The sequence below is a fragment of the Sinocyclocheilus rhinocerous genome, unplaced genomic scaffold, assembly GCF_001515625.1.
Source record: "Sinocyclocheilus rhinocerous isolate Xijiao unplaced genomic scaffold, SAMN03320098_v1.1 scaffold360, whole genome shotgun sequence".
Classification (NCBI taxonomy): Eukaryota; Metazoa; Chordata; class Actinopteri; order Cypriniformes; family Cyprinidae; genus Sinocyclocheilus; species Sinocyclocheilus rhinocerous.
This window is the reverse complement of record NW_015653490.1, coordinates 127,738-155,503: the sequence shown is the minus strand read 5'-3', so window position 1 is coordinate 155,503 and position 27,766 is coordinate 127,738. Positions and strand designations below refer to the sequence as shown.

The 27,766-nt window shown below is 38.4% G+C and overlaps 3 protein-coding genes across 6 annotated transcripts; 1 reads left to right on the top strand and 2 right to left on the bottom strand.

The window, feature by feature from the left end:
• Window positions 1-183: 183 nt before the first annotated feature.
• On the top strand, window positions 184-21,525 carry LOC107716403 (spindle and centriole-associated protein 1-like). 4 transcript variants are annotated; one of them, XM_016522822.1, is made up of 18 exons: window positions 184-242; window positions 15,509-15,605; window positions 15,690-15,737; window positions 15,822-15,968; window positions 16,534-16,636; window positions 16,737-16,855; window positions 16,927-17,009; window positions 17,101-17,207; window positions 17,310-17,429; window positions 17,786-18,054; window positions 18,139-18,270; window positions 18,370-18,493; window positions 18,634-18,747; window positions 19,375-19,727; window positions 20,114-20,291; window positions 20,380-20,461; window positions 20,612-20,675; window positions 20,789-21,525. In XM_016522822.1, exons 2-18 carry the CDS (start codon window positions 15,513-15,515, stop codon window positions 20,840-20,842), a joined length of 2,190 nt encoding a protein of 729 aa, XP_016378308.1. In that variant the 5' UTR covers window positions 184-242; window positions 15,509-15,512; the 3' UTR covers window positions 20,843-21,525. The 4 variants fall into 4 exon arrangements, with proteins under 4 accessions (XP_016378308.1, XP_016378306.1, XP_016378307.1 ...); XM_016522820.1 differs by having other exon boundaries at window positions 194-242; window positions 15,487-15,605; XM_016522821.1 differs by lacking the exon at window positions 184-242 and adding an exon at window positions 12,054-12,104 and having other exon boundaries at window positions 15,487-15,605.
• On the bottom strand, window positions 3,922-13,399 carry LOC107716404 (protein shisa-2-like). Its single transcript, XM_016522824.1, has 2 exons — window positions 13,046-13,399; window positions 3,922-5,487 (listed from the first exon to the last, which is right to left on the bottom strand). Exons 1-2 carry the CDS (start codon window positions 13,347-13,349, stop codon window positions 4,907-4,909), a joined length of 885 nt encoding a protein of 294 aa, XP_016378310.1. The 5' UTR covers window positions 13,350-13,399; the 3' UTR covers window positions 3,922-4,906.
• Window positions 21,526-22,294: 769 nt separating the features above from the next.
• LOC107716384 (uncharacterized) lies at window positions 22,295-27,438 on the bottom strand. The gene is made up of 7 exons (XM_016522792.1): window positions 27,157-27,438; window positions 26,580-26,867; window positions 26,452-26,490; window positions 26,122-26,373; window positions 25,362-25,463; window positions 24,950-25,186; window positions 22,295-24,018 (listed from the first exon to the last, which is right to left on the bottom strand). Exons 1-7 carry the CDS (start codon window positions 27,188-27,190, stop codon window positions 22,670-22,672), a joined length of 2,301 nt encoding a protein of 766 aa, XP_016378278.1. The 5' UTR covers window positions 27,191-27,438; the 3' UTR covers window positions 22,295-22,669.
• Window positions 27,439-27,766: the final 328 nt, after the last annotated feature.

Here is a 27,766-nt window from a genome sequence, read left to right as displayed (position 1 = left end):
ACTCACAGTTCAGAGAGGAGTCATTTGTAACCGCACGATTCATTGACCGTTGACTGAGTGAGTCTTGTTAACTGGCCGCTAACTCACTAGGGAATTCGAAGATTCGAAACTGGTTTGTGAATCTTTTGATTTTGACCTATTGAAAATAACCGGTTCGTATGAGTCCATTGTTCGTGATTCGATTCACGCTACCACAGAAAGTTCTCCTGACTAAAGTTTAACACATTGCTTCAGATTCGGTGGTGAGTAAATTATATAAGAATTTAATTCATTCTATTCGAATTTACATCATACATTCATCAAGTTTTTAAGGGATTAACAAACTCTGAATAGCAGCCTATGTGAAAAGGAGATCGTTGTAAAATTGCTGAGCTAAAAAAATGAGCTTAGCGTGATTTGGTTCAGTTATGCTGTCTTAAAAAAGTGAAAGCCAACATTCAACACTAGCGGACTTATAAGTGGAGTTTGATTTTTGTTTGAAGTGCACTTCAGAGCTGAGTCAGAGTTACAGGTTAGGAAATGAGCTGAGGTGGAGTGTTATTTTAAGATTAAAAACAGGAAAGACAGAAGAGTACTAACACATTTACAGCATATGTAGATCTTACCTTATTTAAACCCCGAATCATTCAATTTGCCAAAGAACACATTGCACATCAGTGCACTTAGTGTGTATGTGAAAGATGAACTACACAGATGTACTCAACTATATATGTTCTGAATTAACGATAGGTGCGTTGAATGGATATTAAGAATAATCCCATACGAGTTGAAGTCTTAATGTAACTGTAAGGGTGTGTGTGACCCTGTAAACCCCATCAGTCCCATGATCCCCCATTGCTAAGAAGTCCACACCCACGTCTCTGAATATGAGCCAGCTCTGTCCAGCTCCACTGCCTCCAATATGGGGAATCCATTCCTGTTCCACCTCAGCAGGAACCACATGGATCCATTTCAACTCTGTCCAATAACTCCCCAAACGTTAGTCTGACCCTAAAGTTTCCATATATACATGCCAAGAACACAGGCAGACTTAACTAACTGCAATTATTGTGGGTTTTGTTTGTATATGCAGCCATTGTCTGGGTGGAAAGTGTGACTAGTGACGTGTGCTGTTAAGTGTGTTTAAAGACTTGTTTAAAGAGTTTTTATTCTAGCTAGTTAAAGTATGAAAAGCGATTTGTGTTTTAGCACTTTCATCCTACATTTTCATCCTGTCTCATATGTGCATGTGCAAAACAGATATTACTAACTAAACACAACTGTCAGTTCTGAGGTCATTTGGTTCAATATTATTTTTAAATGTTGCAGATTTTTGTAGCTAATGTGTAGGCTATATCACATATATTGTGGGGGAAAAAATGTATTTTTAGTTTTGTTCTAGGTGATTAAATCAAGTGTTTTAATAATCGTAAATAAGTGGACGTATATTTATAAAATGTCACATCATACTTGGTGCAGTGTAATTTTAAAAATAAAAATTTTCACTAAATGCATGATTTCCTTAATTGTAGAACAGCCTGTTAACATTTCTCTATTACACATGTTAACAGCTTGTAAATGTCTTTTGAACTGGCAGCACTTCATCTTTCAACAACATGAAGAATATGACCATTTGCATTCATCTCAATGTTAACAGGTGCCATAATTTACTGTCGTTCATCATTTACTAGTTTATCAGAATCTCCCTCAGAGACCAGCAAAATGTTGCAAAAGACTTATTTTGATCTTTCTATCACTTAAAAATCCTTAAAAAAAATTTATCAGTTAACAAAAAAAAAAATTATTAAGCAGCACAACTGTTTTGATATTGATAAATATGCTTCCTGATCAGCAAATCATCATATTAGAAAGATTCCTGAAGGATCATGTGACACTGAAGACTGGAGTAATGATGCTGAAAATTCAGCTTTGCCATCACAGGAATAAATTACATTATAAATTATACTAAAAAAAGTGATTATACTTCACAATACTGTTTTTATTGTATTTTTGATCACATAAATGCAGTCTCTGCATGACTTTCAAAATCTTACCAACCCCAAACGTTTGAACAGTAGTGTATATAAATATAATTTATAGCTGTTCAATCATGACGTCAACTCAGGCTAATTCAGCTTGGTTTCCAGTATCTAGTACATATATTTAAAAGTAATATGAACATGTGCATAGAGTTTTATGACTAAATGTCTGTCTGTATATGCAAACACTTAGCATGGAAACTATGCAAAGATTTATGCACGTAGCCCTTGGTCTCAGTTTCGTCATGAGTGTTGAGAGTGATGAAAGTCTGAGCACTTAAAGTCCATGTGTAACAGGAGCACTCGGGTTTAATTTAGCCAAGGCATATAATTTATAGCTGTTCAATCATGACGTCAACTCAGGCTAATTCAGCTTGGTTTCCAGTATCTAGTACATATATTTAAAAGTAATATGAACATGTGCATAGAGTTTTATGACTAAATGTCTGTCTGTATATGCAAACACTTAGCATGGAAACTATGCAAAGATTTATGCACGCAGTCCTTGGTCTCAGTTTCGTCATGAGTGTTGAGAGTGATGAAAGTCTGAGCACTTAAAGTCCATGTGTAACAGGAGCACTCGGGTTTAATTTAGCCAAGGCAGTGGTGCAAACGGGCCCTGCATGTCTTCATTTGAGAGCGCCACACATACCGCTGACAGCAGCACTCAGCATCTCTTACAAACAACCCAGTGACACTTCACAGTCTCTAAAAATATTTATTATAATTATTATATTTCATATGTAAAAGACACGTAGCACCCTGCTCTCAAAAAGAGAGAGGCACATTCAAGCTCAAATACTCATTCAGTTTTACAAACACACACATATCGTACACAAAAATAGATCTGATGTGCATGTAAAGTTGCCCACAGATACAGTCGAAACAGACATGCTCCCTGTCAGGACAGACTTTGCTACTTTTCCTGAAGGGGTAGAAACCATCCTATCTCAAACTTTAGTGATAGTTCACCAAAAAAGGAAAATTCTGTCATCATTTACTCTGTCATTCCAAGCAGTGGAACACAAAAGATGATATTCTAAAACAACCCCACTGACTACCATCAGTTACTTTATATTTTTTCAGTATTGTATATTATTCTAAAATGTATTAATAATTATATTTTTTCAGTTTTCACATTCATTTTAGCTTAGGTTTTTAGCAATTGTGTTTTTTCATGTTTTAGTTATTGTAATATTTTTTATTTAGTTTCAATTTATTTTAATTCAGTTTTAGTTTAACTTTAGTACTTCAACTTCAACTTTAGTTAGTTGCCAAAGCAACTCGTTTTTTCAAGTTTTTCATTTAATATATACATTTAGTTTAACATTTTTAACAACTTTTTTTGCTAGAAAAACTATTTGCTTTTGCCATTTTCATTAGTTTAAGTTAAAGATTTCTATTTCTATCTAACAATTCTATTCTATCTGGAATTTTTAATAGTTTAGTTTTAGTTAACAATAACAGCACTGACTTTCATGAGATGAAAAAACAGACATTTTTAAAATATAGCTTTTATTAATATTTTAAGTTATTTTCCTTTATATTGTCTGTTTTCCTTTTAATTTTAGTTTTTGTGCTTTTGTCATTTTTATTTTTTCATATTCTGTTTTGCAAAGCAACATTTTTCTAATACATAATTTTAGTTTAACAGCAATTTTTGCTATAAAAATTTGATTTTGCCATTTTTATTAGTTTGTTAAAGATATCTATTTAGCCTTTATTTCAGTTTTAGTTAGTTTTTACAATAACAACATTGACTTGAATTAGATTAAAAAACTGAAATATCTTCTTTTGTGTTCCACGGAAGGTCATAAAGGTTTGAAACAACATTTTGGAGTGAATTACCTTTTTAACTTCCAGCTCTAAAACCCAAATAACTCAGACTGGTGATTTTTTGGTGATTTCAGACTGGCAGTCTTTAATTTCATTGTGATTTTTCTGCCAGTCTGAGATCTAATGCTGGAGTTTTAGTAGTCCAGAAAGGTGATGGCCTTCTGGAGGAGCCTGGGGCTTTTTTCCCTCGCTAAACTGCTGCCTTTGAGCGCGCTGAAAGAAACCCACTCCAAATGAAATGCCCTGGAACCCTTTTGGTACTCCTCGCGTGTACCTTATGCTAACAGAGGGGAAGAAAAGTGGCACACATACACAGTCCTTTCACAAGGCAGAGACTTAGTGAAGGGGAACAGTTGGCAGACAGTTTTTAGTGCGTAATTGACTCTGGTGCTTTCAGAAGACCGCTGATCTCAGCTACACACACCTTCGCACATCGCTTTCCCAAACACAGGCCTATATTTTTGTATATTTTCTATTCAGTCCCTTGGCAATGCGAAAATGACTTTGGTTCTGCAGAATGTGAGTGTGTATATGCAAAAGTTTAAGTGTGTGTGTCTACTGTATGTGCGTGTGCTGCAGTGGGCAAGAGGGTGGAGCGTCACAGTCTGTGTCCTGTGTTCACTTCATTAGATTTTAAGCATCCAACAGGGAGCCAGGACTGTTTTTCACATTACAGCACCTGTGATTCCCATTACACACAACATATAGTGCACTACACACACACATATTCACATACTGCATCTCATAAACCAACACACCTATACAGTCACGCACAGAGCGCACATGCACGGTTATACAACACAAATATACATCGCATATATACACACGCGCTTCATTTACAAAGGCACCATTAGCACTTTTCAAGGCACGTTACACACACATCCAGTCATTTCTTAAGCACTGTGTCCTTTATATCACAGAAAACAATGTTGTGTTTGATAAAGCACCGGTTTGAGAGTCTCATTTGTGTGGTTGCAAGCCATGACTCTCAATTTTGTGCCCTGAACTGATTTTTTGTGTGATTTTGATTCCTATGATGGTCCCATTGGGATTCACATGGTAACCGGAGGGTATTTTTGGTCCCCGGTCACACTGGCCACACTAGCCACGCTGGTTGGCGGAGGGTACGGAGACTGCAATGGGCGGTAGCCCACTTGAGCGGGATCTAGGAAGGCAGGAGCCGGAGAAACAGGGTGGGCGAATCCGATGTACTGAGGATGTAGAAACTGGCCTTGGTGAGGAAGGATTTGAGTGGCTTGCTGGCAGTTTAGCACTGAGAAGTTGGTCGGCATGTTCACGTAGACGCTGGCATCCGGCGGGAGGCAGCACGAGGCCTGGGCGCGGAGCAGAGGGGCGTGTGCGGAACGGGGGGCGGCCGGTGGAGCTGAAGAGCTGGAGGAGGTGGCAGTGCTCGACTGGCGGGAGGACGAGCCTCGCGACGTACCTGTGCTGGCCATCATGGGAATCGTCTCAAGGACACGGGCGCTGCTGGACCCTCCTCCTGAGCCGCCGCCTGATGAAGGCTCCTGTTTGGGACGGAGACAGCGGCAACAGCACACGGCAACAACGGAGCCCACCAGCACGAAGGCAACGAAGACCGAGCCGACGATCAGGAAGGGCACATAGATGGGTACTGCAGAGCAAAAGCAGGAAAATTGTCAAGTTTTAACTTCTATTTAATTTGCTTACTTGATAAATTCGGTATTTGAATTTTATGGAAAAAGTGGAGTATGTGCCATGTAAATATCACTCAGTTTTCTAAGAGTTTTTCTACCTGATTTTTGAGTGGACTAAAATATGTTGATTATAGCTCCAACATGTTTTCAACACAAAGGGTGAATTGCAAAAGGAAGTGAGCATCCCTATGCCCTCCTACCTTCGAAGGGCAGAGCCCTTGAAGTGTGTTCTTTTAAGAGTGCAGGGCATTACTGTCTCGTATAGGCCAAGCGTTTGGAACTCCCTTGGCGAAGGGAATGACTGACCAGATGTTACCTTGACAATGCTGCGTGTGTGTGCAGCATTCAGCACTCCATCAGTTGTTGCAAATAAATATTATTTCTTCTTTTTATGACTATTTTATTTAAATATCATCTAATTGTGTATTATTAAAATTTTTTAAACTAAACTTGCTTAAACTTGCTTACATACCGTCTTAAATCATAGGCTATTTCTGTCACTGACTAAAAATATTTTGTATTACATTAATATAAAGACAATTTTAATTAGCCTATTCTACATTCTCGTTTTGTATGTGAAGTCTAAATCAACCCCAACTTTGCATCAAATGCATAGCAAGATCTCCTAACCAAAGATCACATGATCACAGATGTAAATCACTTCCGTAAAGAGACCATCGCATGTTCCCTTCGCTAACGGACTTCTGGAAGGGCCCTTCATGAAGGGATTCAGATGTTCACTTTCATTTGGAACGTCCCTACAAATGGCGTCCCCTTCCAGAAGTGCCCTTCAAGGGTGCAAAAAAGCCATTTGGAATTTGCCCAAAGTTTCCCAGTTGATTCGACAACTGGACATATGTTAAAGAAATAGCACATAATTTTTTTTGTAAAATATTTGAATTTTTTTAAAGAAACAAAACTATTTATACGTTGTCATATTAACCCGTTAGTGAACAGAACGATGTAATGGCCCATTCACATCAAAAACTATTATATTAGGGTTCACACCAACGGACGATAACATTCTGTTTACTGTAAGCACGTGCTGCAGTTTTGTCATCTGCTGCTTTAAATGCTTGAGCTCTTTACACTTGGGTGGATTCAGTTTGATTTACGTTTTCATCTTTCATCTGGTAAGTTCTGAAAGTGATTCCAAATGATGTCTCTGTGTTGTTATAGTTGTGGTGTGGATTTTATGGAAGCCCGTTTCTGCCACTGAATAAAAAATAAAAAAAGGTGATTGCGACCTTTTATCTCACAATTCTGACTTAATAACACGCAACTAGGACTGTGCGATTTGGGGAAAATATCTAATTGCGATTTTTTTTTGACAGATATTGCGATTGCGATTTGATTTGCTTCAGCTTAACATTGTCAATAGTGTGCAGCACAGTATGGGTATCATTATTACCCTGCAGAAAAAAGCAATTGAAACCATCACAGAAATTCTTATGGTTTCCATTAAAACAATTACAAAATTCCTTTTTGTAGTGTGTTTTGGGCATTGTTCCAATAGGAATTGCTGTTGTTCTATTGTTTCCCATCTGCCAGATTACATCCCACCAATAGAATACATCAAATACCAGTAGACACCATTATAGTTTACATTAAAACTAATATAATTCCCATTATAACCCTTAAATCCATTACATTTCTGTGTTTTGGGAGGGGTTCTATTGTTTTTTTCAGCAGAGAATATTATAATGGTTTTACTACTTTTATAGAATTTACTTAATTACTGAATTTCACAAGAAAGATTAGTTTATTTTGTGTAAATAAAGAACTGTATTACTTTAGTCAGTTATTAAAGTATTACATAAGTTACATAGGCTGATTTATTATTTGGGATTTTAAGAACAAGTGGAAAATGTGCTGAATGTTTCATTCCATCCAAGTGAAATGAGCAAAGCAGTTAGACTGAATTTACACTTGTTTTAAACGCGGAGCCAGGCGCGAGTTGACACAGTTTGCGCGCGTGCGTCAAGCCTCGTCCATATTGCCAGAAGCGCTCGTGGAGACTTGCGGTGCGGAGCCGCGCGTGAGTAAACGAGCATTACGAGACAGGCTGCGTGTGTGCGGCAAGTCTAAACGGCTCCTCCGTGAGACGCGGGAGAGAGGAGCGAGTATGAGAAGCATTCAGAGACACAGGCTGTGTGAGCGGTCTTCTGAACTGGGAATAACGAACATGCATTATAAACTTCTTTCAAATTAGAATTTGTTGGGGAGATAATGTTGGGGAGATAAAATGTGCAAGATAACGTTCATGTACTAATAAAAGCATCTAAGAATGTATAGTTTATTCTCCAGTACTGAAAGCAGAACCAATAAGGTGTCACACTACACTGTGGAGGATTGGAACGAGGAGACGCTGGAGAACACTTCGACATGGAATTTAATAGAATCAGCAACGGGAAAAACACAGGAACTCATGGAAGACGTTTAATAGCAGACGGGAAACACAGGGTTTAAATGCACAGAAACTAATGGGACACACCTGGGAACAATATGAACTAAATGGGGAACACCTGGACCAAATGGACATACAGACAGGAACGGGAAGGACCAAATAAGGGCATGGAAACACATGGGGAGCAAAACACACACAAAACACGGAACAAAGTCTGACATAAGGGAGCTCTTGATGTGTTGTGAGGCAGCTCTTGCAAATTAACGTTACCTTTTTTGTTTGGTGTCTATCATTTTGAAGCCGAAGTAATCTCATATTACATACATTTTTCTGTAGTATTTGCCTAACTATCGATCTGACCCTGTAGACGCCATTATCACACACACACTCTCTCTCCCGCGTTCTGTTTGTTTGTTTGTTTGTGCTGATTGGGTGCGCTCACTCTATTGGTTAGTAAGGCTGCCACTCAAGGCTGGCAGTCATGCATATGCTCTAATATCGCGTCCACACCGCAACGTCTCAAATCGCGATTGTGATTCGATTTCGATTAATCGCACAGCCCTACACGCAACTGCAAGTTATTAAGTCAGAATTGTGAGATATAACAATTCCCAACAAATTCCCCCTCTTCATAAAAGTCACTTCTTTGTGAATCAGACATCATGGCTTGTGCTTTGTTCATTGTTGTCCACACACACACAGAGAATTGGACTTTACCTCGCAATTGCGAGTCTAGGCCTACATCTCACAATTCTGAGAAAAGTCAGAATTGCGAGTTTTTAATCTAACAATTCTGACTTTATTTCTCGCAATTGTGAGAATTCTCACAATTCTGACTTCATTTCTCAGACTTACAAGATATAAGTTTATATTTCACAATTTTGAGAAAAAAAGTCAAGAATTGTGGAACTTGCGACCATAGTTTGCTAACGATGCTTTTGGGAAATGCACCCGTGAACGATTCACTGATGCAAACCACTAAATCACGAGTGAATTCAAGGCTGTTTCATGAAACGTTCTGACTGATTCATTAAAAAGAACCTCTTCATAAAAGTCACTTCTTTGTGAATCAGACATCATGGCTTGTGCTTTGTTCATTGTTGTGTACAGAAAATACTGGCACGCACTCTAACAAGATGATATCTGATCAAACAAAGCTTGTATAGATTTTAAATTATTGTTGCTGTTTTTGTTTTTATAGCATTTGCAATCATTAGTCGCAGTCTAATTATTTACTGGCCCAGATCAAAAGAACAAACTCAAATGTGCATCGGCTTCCTGCTTCAGTGTAAATCTTTTGGATTTTTTGCCCGTTTTATCATACACTAGGTGGCAATCTTAGAAACTCAATCTTAGAAAGACAATCTTACTTAGAAAAGGAATCTCATCAACAAGCAAGCTGCAAGATTTGAGGTATCATTAATAAAGTACAGTTTAATACCTTGTTTTTAAAATGTGATGCTTGTAATAAAACCTTCATGATGTATTTAGGTTATCCAGCTGTATTCACTGCCATTGATACTAGAACATGTAATGTTATAGTGTGTATCAGGCCTCCTTAATGTCGAAAATAGAGAAAAGTGCTGGATGGCAGCATATTGGAGGACTTTGGGGAGTTTTGTTTGTATATAGCCCTTGAGCAATGTTTTTCCTTCTCTTTAGAAAGCACACATCCGTTTCAAATTCCAGTACACATCTGAAGCAATTGTACCTCCACTGCCATAAGGAAGACTAGGATATCAGTAGTGTGACTGAGCTCAATGTAACTTTTACACCTCTAAAACTAACAATAAGCAAGTTTGAAGCCTAAAGCATTGCTGAACCTTGTTGATGTGTCACAATTTGCCATGCATGTGTATCTTTAAATCAGAGAACAGAGCGCTCGCATGTTTCCACCCCGCTCACAGATGGGTAGCCTGCTGGCTCATGTGAGATGAAGGGATTTGAGAGAGAAGCAAAGATGAAAGACGAGATGTTCCATCAGTGACTCGTCCCCAGGGGTCCGGGGTCCCTCATTAACACTTATTAAGACAAGCTTGCTCTGCTCTAATCTCTTGCAACCAGCACTGACCTTTCTGCCCTTGCTGCCTGACCATGTGCATGCTTGGGAATCACGATGCCGGCTCAACATCGTGATGTCTATCTGCCATCGGCGATGGACGATGGGATCGTCTATCGGCCCAACCCTGCTCTGCATTAAAAGTGACCTTTATAGCTTAATTAGACATCTGATCGCCAGAGGAAAGCTTTCAGCATTTACTTTGTTGCAGCTGGTCAGGACCTCTCACCCTCATAATTGAGTTGAATCAAATCATCTATAATAGCCAATGCAAAGTGGCTTTTGATTTTATTGTAGGAGCAAAACAGACTCTACTTACAGAGCCATAACCTAAAAAATGCAGCCATTGTTTAACAATTTATTATAATAACGTTATTGAACCAAAGACATGATTGCTGTGCAAAAATGACAGCGGAGTCATTCTTACAGGAGCTCTTTTGGTAGTTATTACTATAATAGTGGACTTTTTCAGTAAATGACCTAAATTTTGGCAAGCTTTAAGTTTGCATGCATGTTTTGAAAATCAGTGCTTTTTTGGCAGTTGAAACACTCCCTTTTTTTTGAAACACCCTATTCACAATTACACACAAATGTGTGTGGAAAAACAATAGAGAATCTGTTGTACAGGTTATTTCCATAGATTTATTGTTCCTCAGAGATGCTTTTTGTTATAATTCAGAGTGTGCTAGTGGTAACAAAAGGTGTCTAATGAGATGGATGGTGACACAGTCATGCCAGGGGTTTTCAATAGTTTTGTTAAACGTAAAATATATATTTCTTTACTCTTTGTATCATTTGGATAAATGTGGAAGTTTTTTTCTTGCAATTCCATGTTTCACAATTCTGTCTTTTTATCCTCACACTTGGAAATATCACAAGATATAAAGTCAGAATTGTGATATAAACAACTGCGAGATGTTAACTTGCAATTGTGAGGTAAACTTGCAATTGCAAGAAAAAAGTCAGAATTATGTGATAAAATGTCGCAATTACCTTTTATTTTTAATTCCACTGCAGAAACAAACAAACAAAAAAAAAACCAGAATTGTGAGATGTAAAGTCTGAATTGTGAGTTTTGAACTGGGAATTGCGAGAAAAACATCATAATTGTGAGATAAAAAGTAACAATTACCTGTTTTTATTTATTTATTAGCCCATGGCATCCATTCAAATTAACATATTATATATATTATACAAAAAGATAAAAGAAAAAAACATGTAGGCTAACATGATTTATTTGTACTGTTGTAGTTGAATCAAGAATGTTATTAGTGGATCTGAAGTTCACTGCCGATACAGGATGACAGCAAAGCCCTTCTCGTGTCCTTAAAAGGATTTGGGGCCTCTTAACACTAATTCACACCTGTTGCATTATTGTCCAAGTGGAGCCAAGTCTTCAACTGCCAGACAGGATCTGTCAAACTTCATGCTCACATGCTGTAGTAGCAGACCGCCATTTCCTCTTGCCTTTCAGATATGCATCTATTTCTTAAAAAAAATCACTGTGTTGTTTTTGTTTTTTAGGTTATAGGTAGTTTTTAGAACTCAAAATCTACTTTTGTATCAATTTGAAGGACAATATTTGATTTGTTAGGTTCATAAGTTGTCATTTCATACGTTCAAATTCATGTACATTTGACCGTTTACTATTTAAATTAAATTATGCTGAAAAGTCTATTGTGCATTAATAGCAAGGTTGTAACAACATACTGTGGTTTTATTCAACTGTTGCCCTTTTAGGGTCAATAGCTGTGGAAATAACGGAGACGTTAACGTTAAAGTATGTGTTTATATAGAAATTGAAAAAATAAGCCTACTCTGAGAAACATTCACTGGAGTGAAAAGTGTGACAACTAGCCCCAGTGTCCCCAATTTGGTTCAGCTGAGGAGAAATTCGTTGACTCCAGTTGAATTAAAAGTTTTTGAGCTTGCACAAAGGATGGAAACGATGCACCGGCGATGGTTATTTTATGAACGAGGCTGTCAGCACATCGCACCGGAGATCCGGTCAAGTCTGAATTTGATCATCGTGGGGAACCGGACGACTGGAGTTCTCGCGCGCTCGTTACTGTGCTATTTATAACCGAGCGCAGTACAATTTACCATTTGTGAGTGAGTGGACGGTTAGGTGCCAATTTGGATGCCAATTTAACTGCAGCTGTCAAAACCTGGATAAGCAGCGACATTTAACCCGTTTATTTAGGGATGGGTTAGTAGCCTAATTGAACGATTCTGTTTCCGATTCTTTATAACGATTCCAGTTAATGATTCTTTTAGTACTTTTGAGGAAGAAGAAAAAATCCTACTGCATTTACAGCTCTCTCATCAGTCTATTGACAAATGATCATATAATTTCAGATTTCAATAAGAAGCTTAACTAATGAGAAATAAATATTCATAAGTACAATCCACTTATTGGTATGCTACTATATATTATACATAGAAATTGCATTTAAAATGATAAAACTTCATTAATTATTCTTTCATTAAATATGCATAATTAATGCATAATTTCATAAATACTTATTATTGCAACAAAACCCATAATGTGTATCTTTAACTACACCTACACAGTACCTGGTTCATTTCGAGTCGGAAATGACGAAATTAACGACTTGCCGTTCAGTAAGTGAGTCCGATTAGTAACCGCTCCAATTGATTCAGAAGTGATTCACTAAAAGAGCCTGTTCATAAGAATCATTCGTTCGGGAATAATGGAGCTCGTTCTAAATAAGAAGCGCTTCTCGCTTAGATGGCTTCTTGGAGATAAACATGCAAACAACATTAACCTTAAGCGTTTTTAACCTCATTTGGACACGAAACTCAACCCAATTTTCTCATTTAGTGGGGCTTTTACGCACAAAACGCCTGAGGCACACATTTATTTAAGTGGGTCGATATACGTTACACACTGCTGCTGCTCTAAAAGTTATTGAATTAAACCATTTAAACTTAGCTGGCGTACAATTTGATTACACGGTATAATTGACTAAGTTGTTTCAGACAGAGGAAGTTACTCTACCAGAAAACAATGCAGACTTCAGCTTACCTGCCCCAGAATTTTTGTCGTCCTTGTTCCCAGGGTTGGTGTCTTGTGTCTGCTTATCGTTATCACATGTGCCCTGGTCCAGGCGAGCTTCTGAGCTGGAGCAGCAGTATCTGAGCTCGCATTTCCCGCAGCAGATGATGGCCTCGGCGCTGTCGAAGCGCTCCGGGCACTGAAAGCCGTCTCTCCATGCGCTCTGGGCGTCATGAAAACCGTGACAGTATTCTCCACTCGCCTTCACGTTAATGATGGTCAAAAGTGTCAATACCACCGAGACGGCCATCGGGAATCCCGTGCATCCCCGCATACTGTCACAAACCTGTGCGACTAAAATACCCCAGGATCTGGTCTAGACCTGTTAAGTTAATGACTCGGTAAATGAAACTAATAAAATGAGGAGACGTTGCAAAAAGGATCCCAACTAACAACTTTGGAAATGTCATTAGGCAGAGAAATTCCGATGTTAATTCAATAGATCCAGCAGAATTGCTCCAGACAAGTATCCACTGTTTACCCCAGCCGTCACAAGACTTCCAGTAGCTTTGTTTCGGATTGAAAGTAAAGAGGGCACATATGAAAACGCATAAAAGCCATAAGGGATGGGGTTTTGTACTCATAAACCATAAATTCTGAATATCCAATATTCCTGCGAACTTTGCATCAATCCAACTCTGAGCGGATCTTCATGTCGCCACTTCTCAAATGTCTTCCCTTGAGATACGGAGCAACCAACACTGACTTCACTTGTAATCCATACGCTCGATTCCTCAATGTGTTATCACGTTTTTTTTACTAACCAGTCAAGGAAGTTTTTCCACATTAATCCATATCATGCGACTTCACTAAAAGTTTTGGGAGGTCCGGCTTATTAATATTTAAAAGAGCACTCAACTGCAACAACTGATTTCCAAAGGGTGCAAGCAGTCAGCTGTCAATATCTCAAGCAGGACTAGTGCATAGTGAGGATTCGGCATTGATAGACTGAGAGTGACCCACTGACAACTTCTCCTACATTGAGCGGGTAGCTGCCCACCCGTCAAGCGGCGCATGCGCAGTGCTGTGCCTTACAAATCCTAACTTTTTGCTTCTCCGCCAGTTGCACAGTGCAAACAAGTGTCATTGTATGTTGACGGGGCCCCTGGGCGTTTCAGGAGCGGCTTCTGTGCGATGGGTGTTTAGCGGTGCCCGTGGGGATCTCCCTGAGCACAAAAGGGACGGAAACGCCGTATTGTAATGCATTTAGCTCACATCCATTAGTGCCCACAATTAGGACTAAGAGATCGCTTGTGTAAATACTATCATCAGCAAACGGACAGAAAAAATAGCCAAGTTTTTTAAAATCAATATATTAAATAATTATTGAATAGATAATATACAATGAAAAACATGTTACATTCAACCCGTAAAACAATCATTTAAAAGGTATAACAGGAATAGGCCACTATCGACAACAAGCGGACAAAAAAATATTTCTATTAATATATTAACACATATAACACTAAGTTCATGATATATTCTTACATATATGTATGTATGTGTGTATTAATGTATGCAATGAACAACAGGTTACATGTAAACTGTAAAATAAAATAAATAAAAATGATGCCACTTAACTTTTCTATCAGTATCATTTTTAATAATAGCTAATATTACATGCTCTTCACTACAGTAATGTTTAAAGTCACTAAAAAAGAAACGATTTTGAGCGTGATCAATGTTGCGTAACATATATTTTATTTTCTGTTTGTACACAAGAAGACCTTTTCTCTTTCTTCAAGACAAATCAAGTCAAGGTCACATGGTGACAATCATGCAGAACTAGACAAAGCAATCTGGTATTCCGCAACGTAACTGTAAGTAGACAGCGCACTCTGGTGGATATAAAAATTATTTTGGGGTTCTTTGTGAAACAAGTAATAAAACTAAAAGCATACTTAACAAAGAAAATCTTTAGTTTATCTATATTTAGTATTTATAGCCTTTTAAGACATTCCCATCTTGAGGGTTATTATAATCTTTAAGGAAAATAATTGTTTTTTAGTCACGGAACACTTTTATTTTGAAATGTATTGTAGCGGTGCTTTTAAATTTGCCCGGATCAACGCTTCCTGTTACTACAACACCAACAAAAACAAACGGTAAAATCGTAGTCCATTGTTCTTCTGACAGTTTTAGGTAAAATGAGTATATCTTTTTGTCAGTACTAAGCCAACTTGTGTCGGTCACTGTGCATAACACGATTAGCTAGTAGTTAGCAAGGATGTGTTTGGATTGTAGCACGTAACGTTATATAAATTAAAAGATAAGTTTCGCTGTTCGTAAAGATACGTTAATTTACAGTGATAGTCATAATGTTCTCTGTTCTGCACATACAGAAAACTAAGTGCAAACTTGATCGATAGCGGCGTATGTTTTGTCCAGCAGTATATTGTTTGTTTCTATAGGTGCCACCTGTGTCTGTTACAGTGAGATGTCTTTAGTGCGGATGAACCGTCCTTTATATGGTGCGGGTAAAAGACCAGTGCGAAGCAGGAAGGTGTCTGCACCAAAGAAAGAATGGGTGGTGAGAACCCGTCATGCAACCAATTACTTTAAATCCTTTTTCTGGAGGGGATGCCTTATAATTTATATTTTCCTTTTATTTTAGAGCACGGTCAATGATCTTTCAGTGCATAAAGCCACACCGGAGGAACTGGTAAGGAGTTTACTGTGAAAGGTGTGAGCTGTTTTCTTAAGGATTTATTGATTATATATTTTTCTCCATGCATTGATCTCTCAGGCTCTACGTCATGAGATGCACAGATCTCAGAACAGGGTCGTGGCGCAGTGGGAATTAAAAGAAAAGGCTTTAACACGCAGACGGAGGAAAAACCAGCCCCCCAGTCCTCCAGGACTTGATAGAGCCCGACTCAACATCATCAGAGAGGTGCAAATGGATTACAGACAGCTCACAAAATTAAGCTTGTAAAAACTACATCTGGGAAGAATGTAATATGTTTTAACTCTAAAGCCTACTGTATCATATTTGATACACAGATTCTTAATTTCTCTGGATTAGTAAAGCTAAAAACTTAAAAAGCTAAAAAAAAAACGAACAAAAAAAACCCCGTCATATAGTTTAGACTTTTTAGCAAGTAAAATTAAAGACCTTTAGTACTAAAGTTTTAAAGATCTCATTGATAAATATCAGAAACTGCACCAAATAACATATTTCCTAACTCTGTTTTGACCACTGAATAAAATTGAGGTGTTTTTTCATCTTAACGTGTGAGCTCCACTTTATCATACTATATTAGCCATAAAGCCTGGTGGATCAAATATGATACTCAACAAAAAAGTTTAGATATATTAAAACCGTTACATATAAAAATAAATCAGTTTTGTCTAACTATTATTTTATATGTCAGACTTTACAAAGCTCATACTAACATTTTGTTCGATAACAAATCAGATCAGATAACAAAAAGGTTATGAAAAAGTTTTTTTTAAAGTTGTTTTCAGATCAGTGTCAGTTGCAGGATGTCATTGCACGGTCTGACAGAGCTTTGGCTGAGGTGAAAGACCTGTTTGGTGATGCACCCCGTCGACGCACAGGTATTTGATTCTTGTGCAGTATAAACTAATGTGCTATTATCTGATCAAACAAGTATTACGTAAATGTACTTGTGAAAGCTCATAAATTTGTGTTTTTTAGGATTCCCCACCATTACTGTGGCACCTGACTGTGATTCTGACTCTGAGCTTCCTGTCCATCAAAAACCTGATCCTCCAACCCAGCTGTCATTGCTCAGCCAGACTATGATGGATCAGCAGGTACTCGCACACAAGCACCACCTACAGCTTTTACTCTGTAATAAAACCTAGAATAATAAAGTCTTTTGTAGGCCCTGAATGAGTTGGAGGAGTGTGAAGAGGAACATGATGAAGTCCAGGATGCCCCTGTGCACCTCAGCTCTGTGATGCACAGGTGTGAATGACTGTTCATTTATCTTCAATAAACAACTTCTAATGCATTTTGATTGTCTTTAGAAAGTCATTTTTTAAATGCTTGTTTTCAGAAAAAGAAATAAATGTAGGTCAAAGTCCTTTCCATGGACCTCAGATCATCAGGAGCAAGAGCTACTCAAGACACCATGTAACACTAGAGTCAGAGAAGATCAGGCAGGTAATGAAGGCATGAGCTTCTTTATGTCATTGCAGGTTATTGTCAAGATGAATCTGTTGAACTTTTTTTTTTTTTTTTTAAATATCTGCTTCTTTTGCGCAGCCCTCAACGCCACGGTGGCTGTACAGCGTTTAAAATCCAGACAGACTTGTCCTGATGTAAACCAATCTACCTCACTAGTCAACCAGGTTCTGAACCCAGAGCCTGCTTCCTCTCAACCAGGTTGAGCACTGTTATCAGACACTATTTGTAGTATATTATACAATAACGTAATAATACTTATTTTAATTTTGTTAAAAGTTTTTTTTATTTTTTATTTTGTAATAATATTTCACAGCATTATTGTTTTGACTGTTTTTTTGATCAAATCAGGATTGGTGAGCTTGACAGACTTAAAAAAAAAATATATATAATATATACATTTTAATAGCACTAATAACAACAATAATATTAATGCAGTAAAAACAATTTTTTTTAATAAATTTTATTGTGTGTGTGTGTGTATTTAGTTGTGTATCTAGACATAAATTACATAGAATAAATGGTAATACCTGTTTTTTTATCTTTTTTTTTTTCAGGTATTAAGAGAAGCTCAGTTCAAGCCAGTAGGGGGCGCTCCGGACATACCTCTGGCCTTAACGGCTCAGGGTTAAGCTCTATGGCAGGAAACCAGTCCAGTCTGGAGCTTCTGCAGGGCATGCTTGAGCAAGTGGACACTGAGCTGGACTCTCTAGACCACCAGAATCCTTCATCAGAAGCTGGACCACAGCAACAGAGACCAGGCCTCACCGGCTTCTCTGTTGCTCTAGTGGCGACACTTGGACGTCTAGCCAGTCATATTAGAAAAGTAAGGGCACATAAGTGAAATCCAAAAGATTCTTTAACAAAATTGGTCAAATGAGTCACTTCCTCATTTACATCACTTGCACAGAAAGAAGAGGAGGCTCTGAGGGAGGCACAGGAGAGAAGACGACTAGAGGAGGAGGTGAAGGAGCAGAGAGCTTTGATTGACGCCCTGACTGTAGAGTCACTGACACTGAGGGAAGAGAGTGCCAACCTGCAGGTGAACTATTTAGCCTTCAGAAACAGTATCCAGATGTTATTTGCAAGTTTGTCCATTCATATGCCATTTTTGATGGTGTTCGCTTTTGTTTTGATGCAGGAACGGCTGCAGCAGCAGATATTTGACCTAGAGCGGCGTCTAGATTCTGTAGTCCTGGTGGTGGGAAGACCAGATTCTGCAGAACCACACAAAACAGTGGAAATCACAGATAATGCAGCTCGAAGTAACTACCACAAACTGTAGATCCACAGATTATGCACCTGTAAACTAGTTGTATCTAATTTGATCAGGATTGGTTATCTTGAGTATGTATTTAAACCTGCAGCAGCACAGTGATTAAGAAGATTGTGTTGTGTTCTGTAGAAAGCAGAAATCTGGAGTCTGGCTGTACTGAAAAGGATCTACAGCAACAGGACTTTGTCTCTGCAGCCGTGCTGCTCTCTCCTCCTCGTCAAAGAGATGGTCTGCCTCCCGCAGGTCAGTCTGAAGTGTAGAAAGATCCCTCATTCTGTCAATTTACACCTAGTAGTGTTGAGGGCTTAACACTAAGACGGGCATCACTATTGTTGTTTTTATAATCCAGATGCAACATTTTGGAGGATGATAAAATAGATCATACATAGACATTAAATAAAAAGGTCCCATACATGTCTACGAATTTCAACGTCCTGAAGAATCCACCAAGCAACCCCCATCAGCACCCCTAGAAAATACTAAGAACTCTAAGAACTAATACTAAGAACTAAGATTAGCAAATGTTAGGAAAAATTGTTAGGTCACACTTTATTTTGAAAATATTTATTTAAAAAATGGTTGTGGGTGGCTAACTTTGCATTACTGAAACCACTCATTAGAAAATATAAAATATTTGTTTATGTTTTGATACATGTTCTGAAAAGAAAGGAGGGTTCGCACGGGTGTACTTTCTGTAACTCTGCCCAGCATTTATGAATCAACAATCAAAATGCAGTAACTGAGTTAAAAAATATATGTACTTTAGGACTTCTTAGGAAGTCACTTCTTTTCTCTCTTCTGAAAGCTTGCTAAATCTAATTGAATCATCAATGCAAATATGACTCAACAGTATTTTCTTACTTCTCCCAGCATGTCGTCCACATTCACACGCACCCCCGCTGCACTACAGTGGCTCCTGTGCAGCAACGGGAAGTCAGGGTTCACTGGAGGACTTTGACATCTCCATCTCTCCTTCCTCCTTCGCTAGCCTACCACGGCCCACTCCTCTGCTGGACGATCTCTCTCAAGATGCCATGTTAGGGGAGATTGCGGAACTGACACGTCAGAACGCAGCGATCCGGGCGCAGTTGGGGCAGCACCGTCCATCTCCAGCTGGAGCTTCAGTGTCGAGGGAGCAGAGTGCAGACCGGCTTTCCACAGCCAGTTCTGTAGTTAGACAAGTGTCGCCCTCTACAGAGCCACAGCACACACAGCAGGTTAGTTACATACTGTGGACTTGGAGTAAAGTAGTCTGCAGCTCCTCACAACTGCTTTTCAGTTTTCAATACTTTATTTCTTATAGTTGTGCCTTTACTTCTAACAAATATGACTTTACACTACTGATCAAAAGTTTAGGGTCAATAAGATTTAAATTTTTTTTTTAAAAGACTCCTCTCTAATGCTCACCCAGGCTGCATTTACTTGATCAAAAATACAGTTAAAACAGCAGTAGTTAAATATTATTTTCAATTTGAAACAACTGTTTTCAATTTTAATATATTTTAAAGTGTTTTTTATTCCTGTGATATAAATTCAGCTGCCATTACTCCAGTCTTCAGTGTCACATGATCCTTCAGAAGTCATTCTAATATGCTGATTTGTCCAGGGATCTGTAGAGAGATCCTCAACGATGGAGATTGAACAAAAACTGCAGGAGCTGAACCGCCAGAGTGCTGAAGCAAGAGCTAAACTACTAGAGCTCATTGAACAACAGAAACAGAGCGCCTCTCTCAGAGTTTCTCCTGCCATTTCCCCAGTACCTCCTCACTCCAGCAGCACTCATACAGGTGTGTGTCTCTTTTAATAAGGCTTACATCCTCTCAGATCCTGCAGAATGAGAGTAACTCGTATATGGCGACTATTCATGTTTTAAAGCAGTTCGAGGGTTAACTCCAGAGCAATTTTTGACACTTCCTGAGAGAAACCATTCACCACAACCCAGTGCAAGTAGTCGAAGGTGAGTTATAAAAAGCCAAGAACAGATTTGCTTATAAGATATGAACAGAAACACATTAGACTTGACTCTTGGCATTTTTCAAATCTGTGTTAAATTGCGTTTTAGATTTAGCTAAGTAATATTAAAAATTTTTTTTTTTTTTTTTCTCAGGTCAACTGAAAGAGTCTCACCACAAAGTTTGGATAGTGTAGAAATCCAGAGGCTTGATAATCAAGTATGAAATATCATTTTTATTGCACATATAACCATCATACGTAGTTTCTAAAACGTAATATTGATACTTATAGTATCTAAAACTCCAGATACTTTGTATTTTATTTCTGACAGGTGGACAAGCTGAAAAGAGAGGGCTGGTTTGCATTGTCAGCTCATGTCAAATGACTTGAGCTCAAGGAATATGGTCTATGAATAACATCATATTTCCATGCGCAATATTATTCCAATGCATTTGACATCCCTAGTTTGGTCTGATCAAACATCCTTACTGCAGCATACCTGTGTAATGCTCATGTTGAGAGGGCCTGTCTATGCAACAAACCATGAGAATTATGTGGGAGGTGTTGGCATGGCCAGATTACATTGATAAACAATAGATAACTTCAGACAGTTTTACCTAGTATGACATTTACTTGAATCTTCATATGAAGTATTTTAAATATCAGTGTGCATGCAGGCATACTGATTTGACTGTTTAATTGTATTTAACATATTAGTTCTATAATTTTTTAAGAAATGTATAATTCCACAATAAATTTTAGTTAATAAAATGCTTCATTGTGTTTTTTATATCACATTATTATATGCATTGTTTTCTGATTTTGAGAACAGTGAAAAAGCAAAGCAGCCAAAAATGTAAAACAGTTGGAATTAACGTTTCATAATTACAATAAATGTTCAAGCAATGTTCAGTTCGTAACACTGACATGGTAATAACGTGTTCTGTAAATAATTCCTAGCTGGTTATTGATTTTCAGTAGCACAGCACCATGTAAACCACAAGAGTTGATATGATGTGCAGTTATTAAAACCTCAGTATGCTTTAGCATATTGAGCACAATACATTACAAATATGATTTTTCAGACTTTAATTTCAAATTTGTGGTATTTACTTGCTCTTTTCCTATTTTACGGAGCCCTGCACTTAACATGCGAACAAAAATGTATTTATTGTAGCCAAGAATTAAGAATTTGTTCTCTCATTTTAGTAAAATTATGACCACGATGTATTTCTTTTTTTCTCATTTATTTGCTGCGATTTATCTAAACCAAGAGAACACATTTTTAATCTGTGGCCATGATGTGTGTGTGTATATATATTTATATTATTTTTTTTCCCCTGCATATCATCACGTGCGGGGCTCAGTATACTTTTTATACTTTAAGATAATGTTAAATAAATGATAAAATTTGCTTGTGTTTTTGCACCTAAATAGCTACAAATCCATTTTTATTCATAAAATTAATCTATAAATGTTAAAAATTTGAGGGAAAAAACTTTAAAATACTTTTAAATGAAGTACAGCATGTGACACTAGCTGCATTTCCATTACAGATTTGTGCAAATCTTTTGCAATATTTTATAAATGCTGATGAAAAAACTGTTGTGAAATGACGGCTTTTCCATTAACCGGTGTTATGCAACTAAAACATATTTTTTTCCTCTCACGATTAATCATGGCGACGGATGTTGGTTTAGGTTTAATCGAAGGAGAAGTAGGTGTGTATCTTTTGCGAAGCATTGTGGAGAGCGTGCTGCGGCGCACCTGGTATAAACACAAGCACTGACTTACGTTAGAGTGGCCGCGATCAGCTCTGGTGGCCGTGTCTGAGCTGTATTGCAGTGTAAATAAGGGGTCATTAAGCATTAATGGCAAGGAAAGCCCCTTATACTTGAGAGCGGCCACTTTTGAGGTGTTTCTTGGGGATTATAGTACATTAAAGAATGATCATGTGACTTGCGTACACCAGGTGACCTGTAAATGCGAAAGAACGGTTTCCATTACAGTTTTGCGAAATATTCATTTTTTTGAATTGCCCCAAAACCATCTCATGCCAGCATAAAAACGTTTGTCCGATATTTGGCAGTTTTTGCGAAATTGGCGTGTTTCCATTCAATTCGCAATTTCAATTTGGGCAATTTGATGGGTAATGGAAACACAGCTACTGTTTGTCACTGCAACGTCATGTCAAGTGTCAACTACCCGTATTTTAATCTACCTCACAATCCCTATGTGGCATAGCCCATAGCCTGCCACTCCTGTATATAAATTTGACCTCACACTCCAACCCAGAGGTCTTGACCTTGAAGCAGCATCCTTCAACCTTGAGCTGAGCGGAGTGTCTCTGAGCCAGCGCCTGTAGCTCATCCCAGCCATCACTTTCTCCCTCTCTGACCCACACTTTCCCACCTATCTCAGCCAAAACGTTGCCACCGCACCACTGCATGTCACGCAGCCCTTCTGCTTTGAGCAGATACATACATGCACAACGTGGCGCACACACCTTGAAGCGCCCCCTTCCTTCTTCATAACAAAGACTGTGCAGTCGTACCAGGAATGAAGTGGGTTCTGAAGTGATAAAACGAATGACCTCCTCCACCCCATTGTCGATGGCGACAGGCCCATGAACCCTGCTGACAGAAAACAGCTTCGCGGGACCGAGTATCCGTACTGATTCGAGAATAAACTGGAAGTTGTGGTGCTCGCCGTGTTGTAAGTATGTTTGGAATTCGGATAGGGTCTCCTGGTGGAGCTGCCTGAGAGAGCCCAATCCCAGCTGTGCAGGATTGAACTCCAACACTGAAAGCAAGCGATGGCGAACTCCCGCGTCAAAGGCTTCAGAGTTAAAAGCAGGATTTGATAAGACAAACCGCACATGCTGGATGACCGTAGCAGGGGGCGCATTTGAAAAGTCAACGGTGGTTCGTTTGGGCTGCACGACATCTAGGAGACGTGCGATACGAACGCACGCCTCCATGTGCTGTCTAGCAAGAAGAGTTGTGTCCTGGTCCGAGGAGGATGGAACCATGCTGCTTAGAGCTTTACGGATGACCCGCGCAGAGACGCCCTGGAAGGAAGTGACCCGGTGTAGCCTGCTGGGCCTGCAGGAAAACAACCCTTCAACTGAAGAGGAAAGCTGGAGGCCTTCCTGGAGGGGATGAAGGTCTCTTAGCACCTGAGCAAGGACTCTCACACTCTGCAGCAGACTCTCGGCATCCCCTTCGGTCCAGCACTGCTCCACTTCCTGCAGCAAAGCGGCCTCCACTCTGCCGCTGGCGCTCAGCTGCTCGATCATGCCTAGTATGCCTCCGCTAGGCTTCGCCTCCGGCTCCTCCAGAACCTCTGCCATGCAGTCCCACACCAGAAAGCTGAAGATGGCCCACATGGTGCGCTGATCTGTGCAGTCATCAGGACACAGGTGGTCCCAGCTGCGTAAGTGGTCCTGATCGTGAAGGTGGTCCCAGCTGTGCCGGTGACTGTGGATACCGCTGCGGAGAAGAGTCTCGGCTTTTTGCAGCAACCTCAACAGCAGGCACCCCCTCTCTGAAAGCTGGACCCCTACAGATGACAACCAGATACATCATGTTGGTTTTATTTATCATTTTCTTGAACTTGAATAGATGTGAATGTAAAATCTTAATTATCACAATTTCTTTCTACTGTTCAAAAGCTTGGGTTGGTACAAATTTTTTTTTTTTGAAAGATGCTTATACTCACCAAGCTGCATTTATTTGATCTTAAATACAGTATAAAAAAAACTGTAACACTGTCAAATATTTAATTTAAATAAAAACTTTAACTTTTTTTTTATTTTAATATATTTTAAAATATAATTTCTGTGATGGCAAGGCTGAATTTTCAGCATTTATTACTCCAGTCTTCAATTTCACATGATCCTTCAGAAATCATTCTAATATACTGATTTGGTGCTCAATAAATGTTTCTTATTATTAATGTTGAAAACAATTGTGCTGCTTAATATTTTTGTGGACTGTTTCTGTGATAAGTTTTTCAGGATTCTTTGATGAAAAGAAAATTCAAAAGATCAGCATTTATTTGAAATAGAAACCTCTTGACATTATAAATGTATTGTCTTAATTTAATGCTTTTTTTCTGAATAAAAGTATTAATTTCATTTTTTAAAAAAATCATACTGGCCCCCATACTCTAAGGTAAAAAGTATATATTGTTTTATATAAAGTATATATTTCAGATTTTTATTAATGCATATTTCTGCATATTGGTAACATCACAAGACTTTATTTATCCAACCTTAATTATATATTAATAAGCAGTTCAAAATGTTACATTTAATTTAATTTTAATTTTAAATTTAAGCAGAAATGCAACAGTTCAGTTAAAGAAGCACTCTACTGAAAAACTATTTACAACTGAAAAAATTAATAGTTATTTACAAAAATATTTGCTTTAACTTCATTTGTTAAACAGAATCTGAGGTTAAGCCTGAGATGGACTGGCCTTTACTTACACTGAGGGCTGAGTTCTGCCACTCTGCTCAGTAGTCTGTCGGCGTCCTTTGTCTTCTCTATATACAGGGACACTAGAGCCTCCAGCTGGGCTGAGTCTTCAATGCCAACCCCTTCCAGAAAATACTCTTGGACCGTCCGACGCGGCAAACCTACCGCCACACCAACCTCACAGACATTAAACCTAATCTCATCCCCCACAGTCAAGCCCAGCCGAGTCATGACCTGCTGCAGGCCTCCTGATGGAAGCAAGATCAACAAGGACAACATCAGTTCTGCAAGCTTAGATCTTAGATGAATTCTGGAAACAAAAATTTATTTTTTTTTGGTCTGAGCAAATTGACCAGCCATAAATATTTCTACAGTCTCTCATATTTTTCAACAAAATGAGTATAATGCTGAAATGTGAATCACCTGACAGAGGTAAAGCCCTCAAGTGACCTCTGGTTTCCTCCACTGCTATCGGCACAATGCTGCCTTCAGGCTCTTTATTAAGGTCTTCCACCAAACTGTTCACTGAAAAATTAGAAGACTGTAAAGAAGCTGAAGTCCTGGCTGAAACAATATTAGGAGTTCTAACTGATGTTTATTACTTTTCTGTGGTAATATTTTTGCTGAAACTGATTACTTTATCATAAAAAAAATTTGAGGTAAAAAATAAAGAAAAATTAATACTTTTACTCCGCAAGGAGGCATTCAAATTAATCAAAGTGACAGTAAAGACATTTTAATTACTGTTCATTGAACGTTCTATTCATCAAAGAATCCTAAAAAAAATGTTTTCCACAAAAATAAGCAGCAAAATTTCAACAATGATAATAATGACTATTAATAATAACCTGGCACTAATAATAATTGCCAGATCAGAGTATGACACTGAAGACTGAAGTAATGACTGCTGAAAATTCAGCTTTGCCATTACAGTAAATGACATTTCAAAATATACTGAAATCAGTTACTTGAAATTGTAATAATACATCGTAATATTGTTGTTTTTATAATACTGATATAATTTTATCAAATTAATGCAGTCTTGATGAGCAAAAGAGACTTCTTTCAAAAACATTTAAAAATCTTAATTATTCCAAATATTTGACCGGTAGTGTGCATTACAATATTATATGCATTTAGATTATAAAACTGCATTTAGTTAACTTATTAAAGTTGTGCTGACCATTAAGTTCCTCAGCTAGCTGCTCGTCTTCATTCTTTAGCGCTGTGTAAAAGCTCTTGCATGCTTTTTCTCCTTTCTTCAGGCAGATGGACAGCAGGGTTTGTGCTTGCTGTGTTGGGATGATTATTGCTTGGATTTTCTCCAGCTCCAACTGAGTCAGAATGCCTCTGGAGAAGAGATCGAAGGAGACCGGCAGTACAGAAAGGCCCAAGCGTGAGCACAAAACATTAAACTGGGCCTGTAGTTGACGTTCTGCATGGAGACAGGACAATGGTGAGGGCTGGGAGACATTTACATTAAGTAAAAGTGAAAATGCTGAGACTGTCTTACCTGTTGGACCTTGCGTAATGCCTGGTGGTTGGACGTGATCTAATATGAGAGTGCAAAATGTTTTAGTATTTACATCATGCTACTGCATTTATGTTTTAAGACAGAACGTAACTTTAGTCATAGCATACCTTCTTCTGAGGTCAACCAGGTTCGTAGACGCGGGTAATGTTTCTTGCATTTTCTCAGACACTCCATGAAACTAGAGGCTCCACTTTCATCCATCTGAGCGTCAACTATCTCTAGAAGCTTTCGGACTTTGTTGGGTGGCGTTCGTTCAGCTTCAATTTCATAACAGTTTTGTCTAGAGAGCAGACCTACAGATATAACACAGTCTATCAGAGGGCCCAGGTGATAAAGAGCATCCACCAGAAGCATCTGTGAAGACAGGAGTTTTACAGTTTGCTTCTCCTCTGCTCCTATAGGGAGAGTGGGGGAAGATGAGCCATTTTTCACTCCAGTAACACTCAGATTTTACAATTGTTTCCTGTCAATTCGAATGATAAGTTCTCCAGTGAATAAGGTTAGAGCCAAGTTTAGCCATATAGACCAAAATATGAGCCTAATTAAAAAGTAAAAAAATAAAAATGGCATGTCTAATATAGCCTAAATATGATTGGACAGAAAAGGGACAGCAAAGGTACAGTAACAGTTTTGCACTTTTCTGATAGATAGATAGATAGATAGATAGATAGATATAAAGCTTACCTGAAATGTGGGGTCTCTCGGTTGAGGAAGCCATCACAATATTACATGGAAATAATTCATACTACTCATCTTCAAACTATGGCGCGTTCATTCAAACGTTTCACTTCTGATCTCACGCAATTCATTCATGTCAGTTCACTTGATGGAAATCCTGACGCGCGGAGACTGTAGAAGCGCGAATCGACGATGACAAAAGTCACTCGGCGGTACTTAATGTAAAAAAAGATATACTTGCACTGAGTTTTGTGCATCGGCTAAATGCCAGTGTTTTGTCATAAAGTGTCTCGAGCAGTTCCTCAGTGTACGACTTCCTGGAAGTGGTGAGCTACCGGTGAAAGCTTTAAGTCTGAGTCAACAAAGTTTCATATTGATAAATGCTAAAACTTCAACACCCACGGTCATATAAGATTCAGTTTGAGTGGAGTTTCTGATTTTGTGATTAAATATAAACAGTCTCAGGATTGAAACTGTGATTTTAAATATATGGGCGTGACCTCTTGTGCCCGCCACCTATGTGCGTTATAAAATGAAACCAGTATAAACTCTTTATTTAATATAATTAGTGGTCAAATCTGAAGCGAAATGTATTTTGCGAGGGCTGGAAGTTAGC

Bases quoted from the DNA above. Each gene is read 5' to 3' on its own strand.
- LOC107716384 (XM_016522792.1), bottom strand. From the start codon at position 27,190: ATGGCTTCCTCAACCGAGAGACCCCACATTTCAG. The intron at 25,464-26,121 runs GTCAGCACAACT...CTAATTTTTCAG, and splicing joins GCTAGCTGAGGAACTTAATG to TGAACAGTTTGGTGGAAGAC. The intron at 25,187-25,361 runs GTGATTCACATT...TGCTTCCATCAG, and splicing joins GAGGGCTTTACCTCTGTCAG to GAGGCCTGCAGCAGGTCATG.
- LOC107716404 (XM_016522824.1), bottom strand. From the start codon at position 13,349: ATGCGGGGATGCACGGGATTCCCGATGGCCGTCTCGGTGGTATTGACA. The intron at 5,488-13,045 runs GTAAGCTGAAGT...TTTGCTCTGCAG, and splicing joins CGACAAAAATTCTGGGGCAG to TACCCATCTATGTGCCCTTC.
- LOC107716403 (XM_016522822.1), top strand. From the start codon at position 15,513: ATGTCTTTAGTGCGGATGAACCGTCCTTTATATGGTGCGGGTAAAAGA. The intron at 17,010-17,100 runs GTGTGAATGACT...GCTTGTTTTCAG, and splicing joins CTCAGCTCTGTGATGCACAG to AAAAAGAAATAAATGTAGGT. The intron at 18,748-19,374 runs GTCAGTCTGAAG...TACTTCTCCCAG, and splicing joins AGATGGTCTGCCTCCCGCAG to CATGTCGTCCACATTCACAC.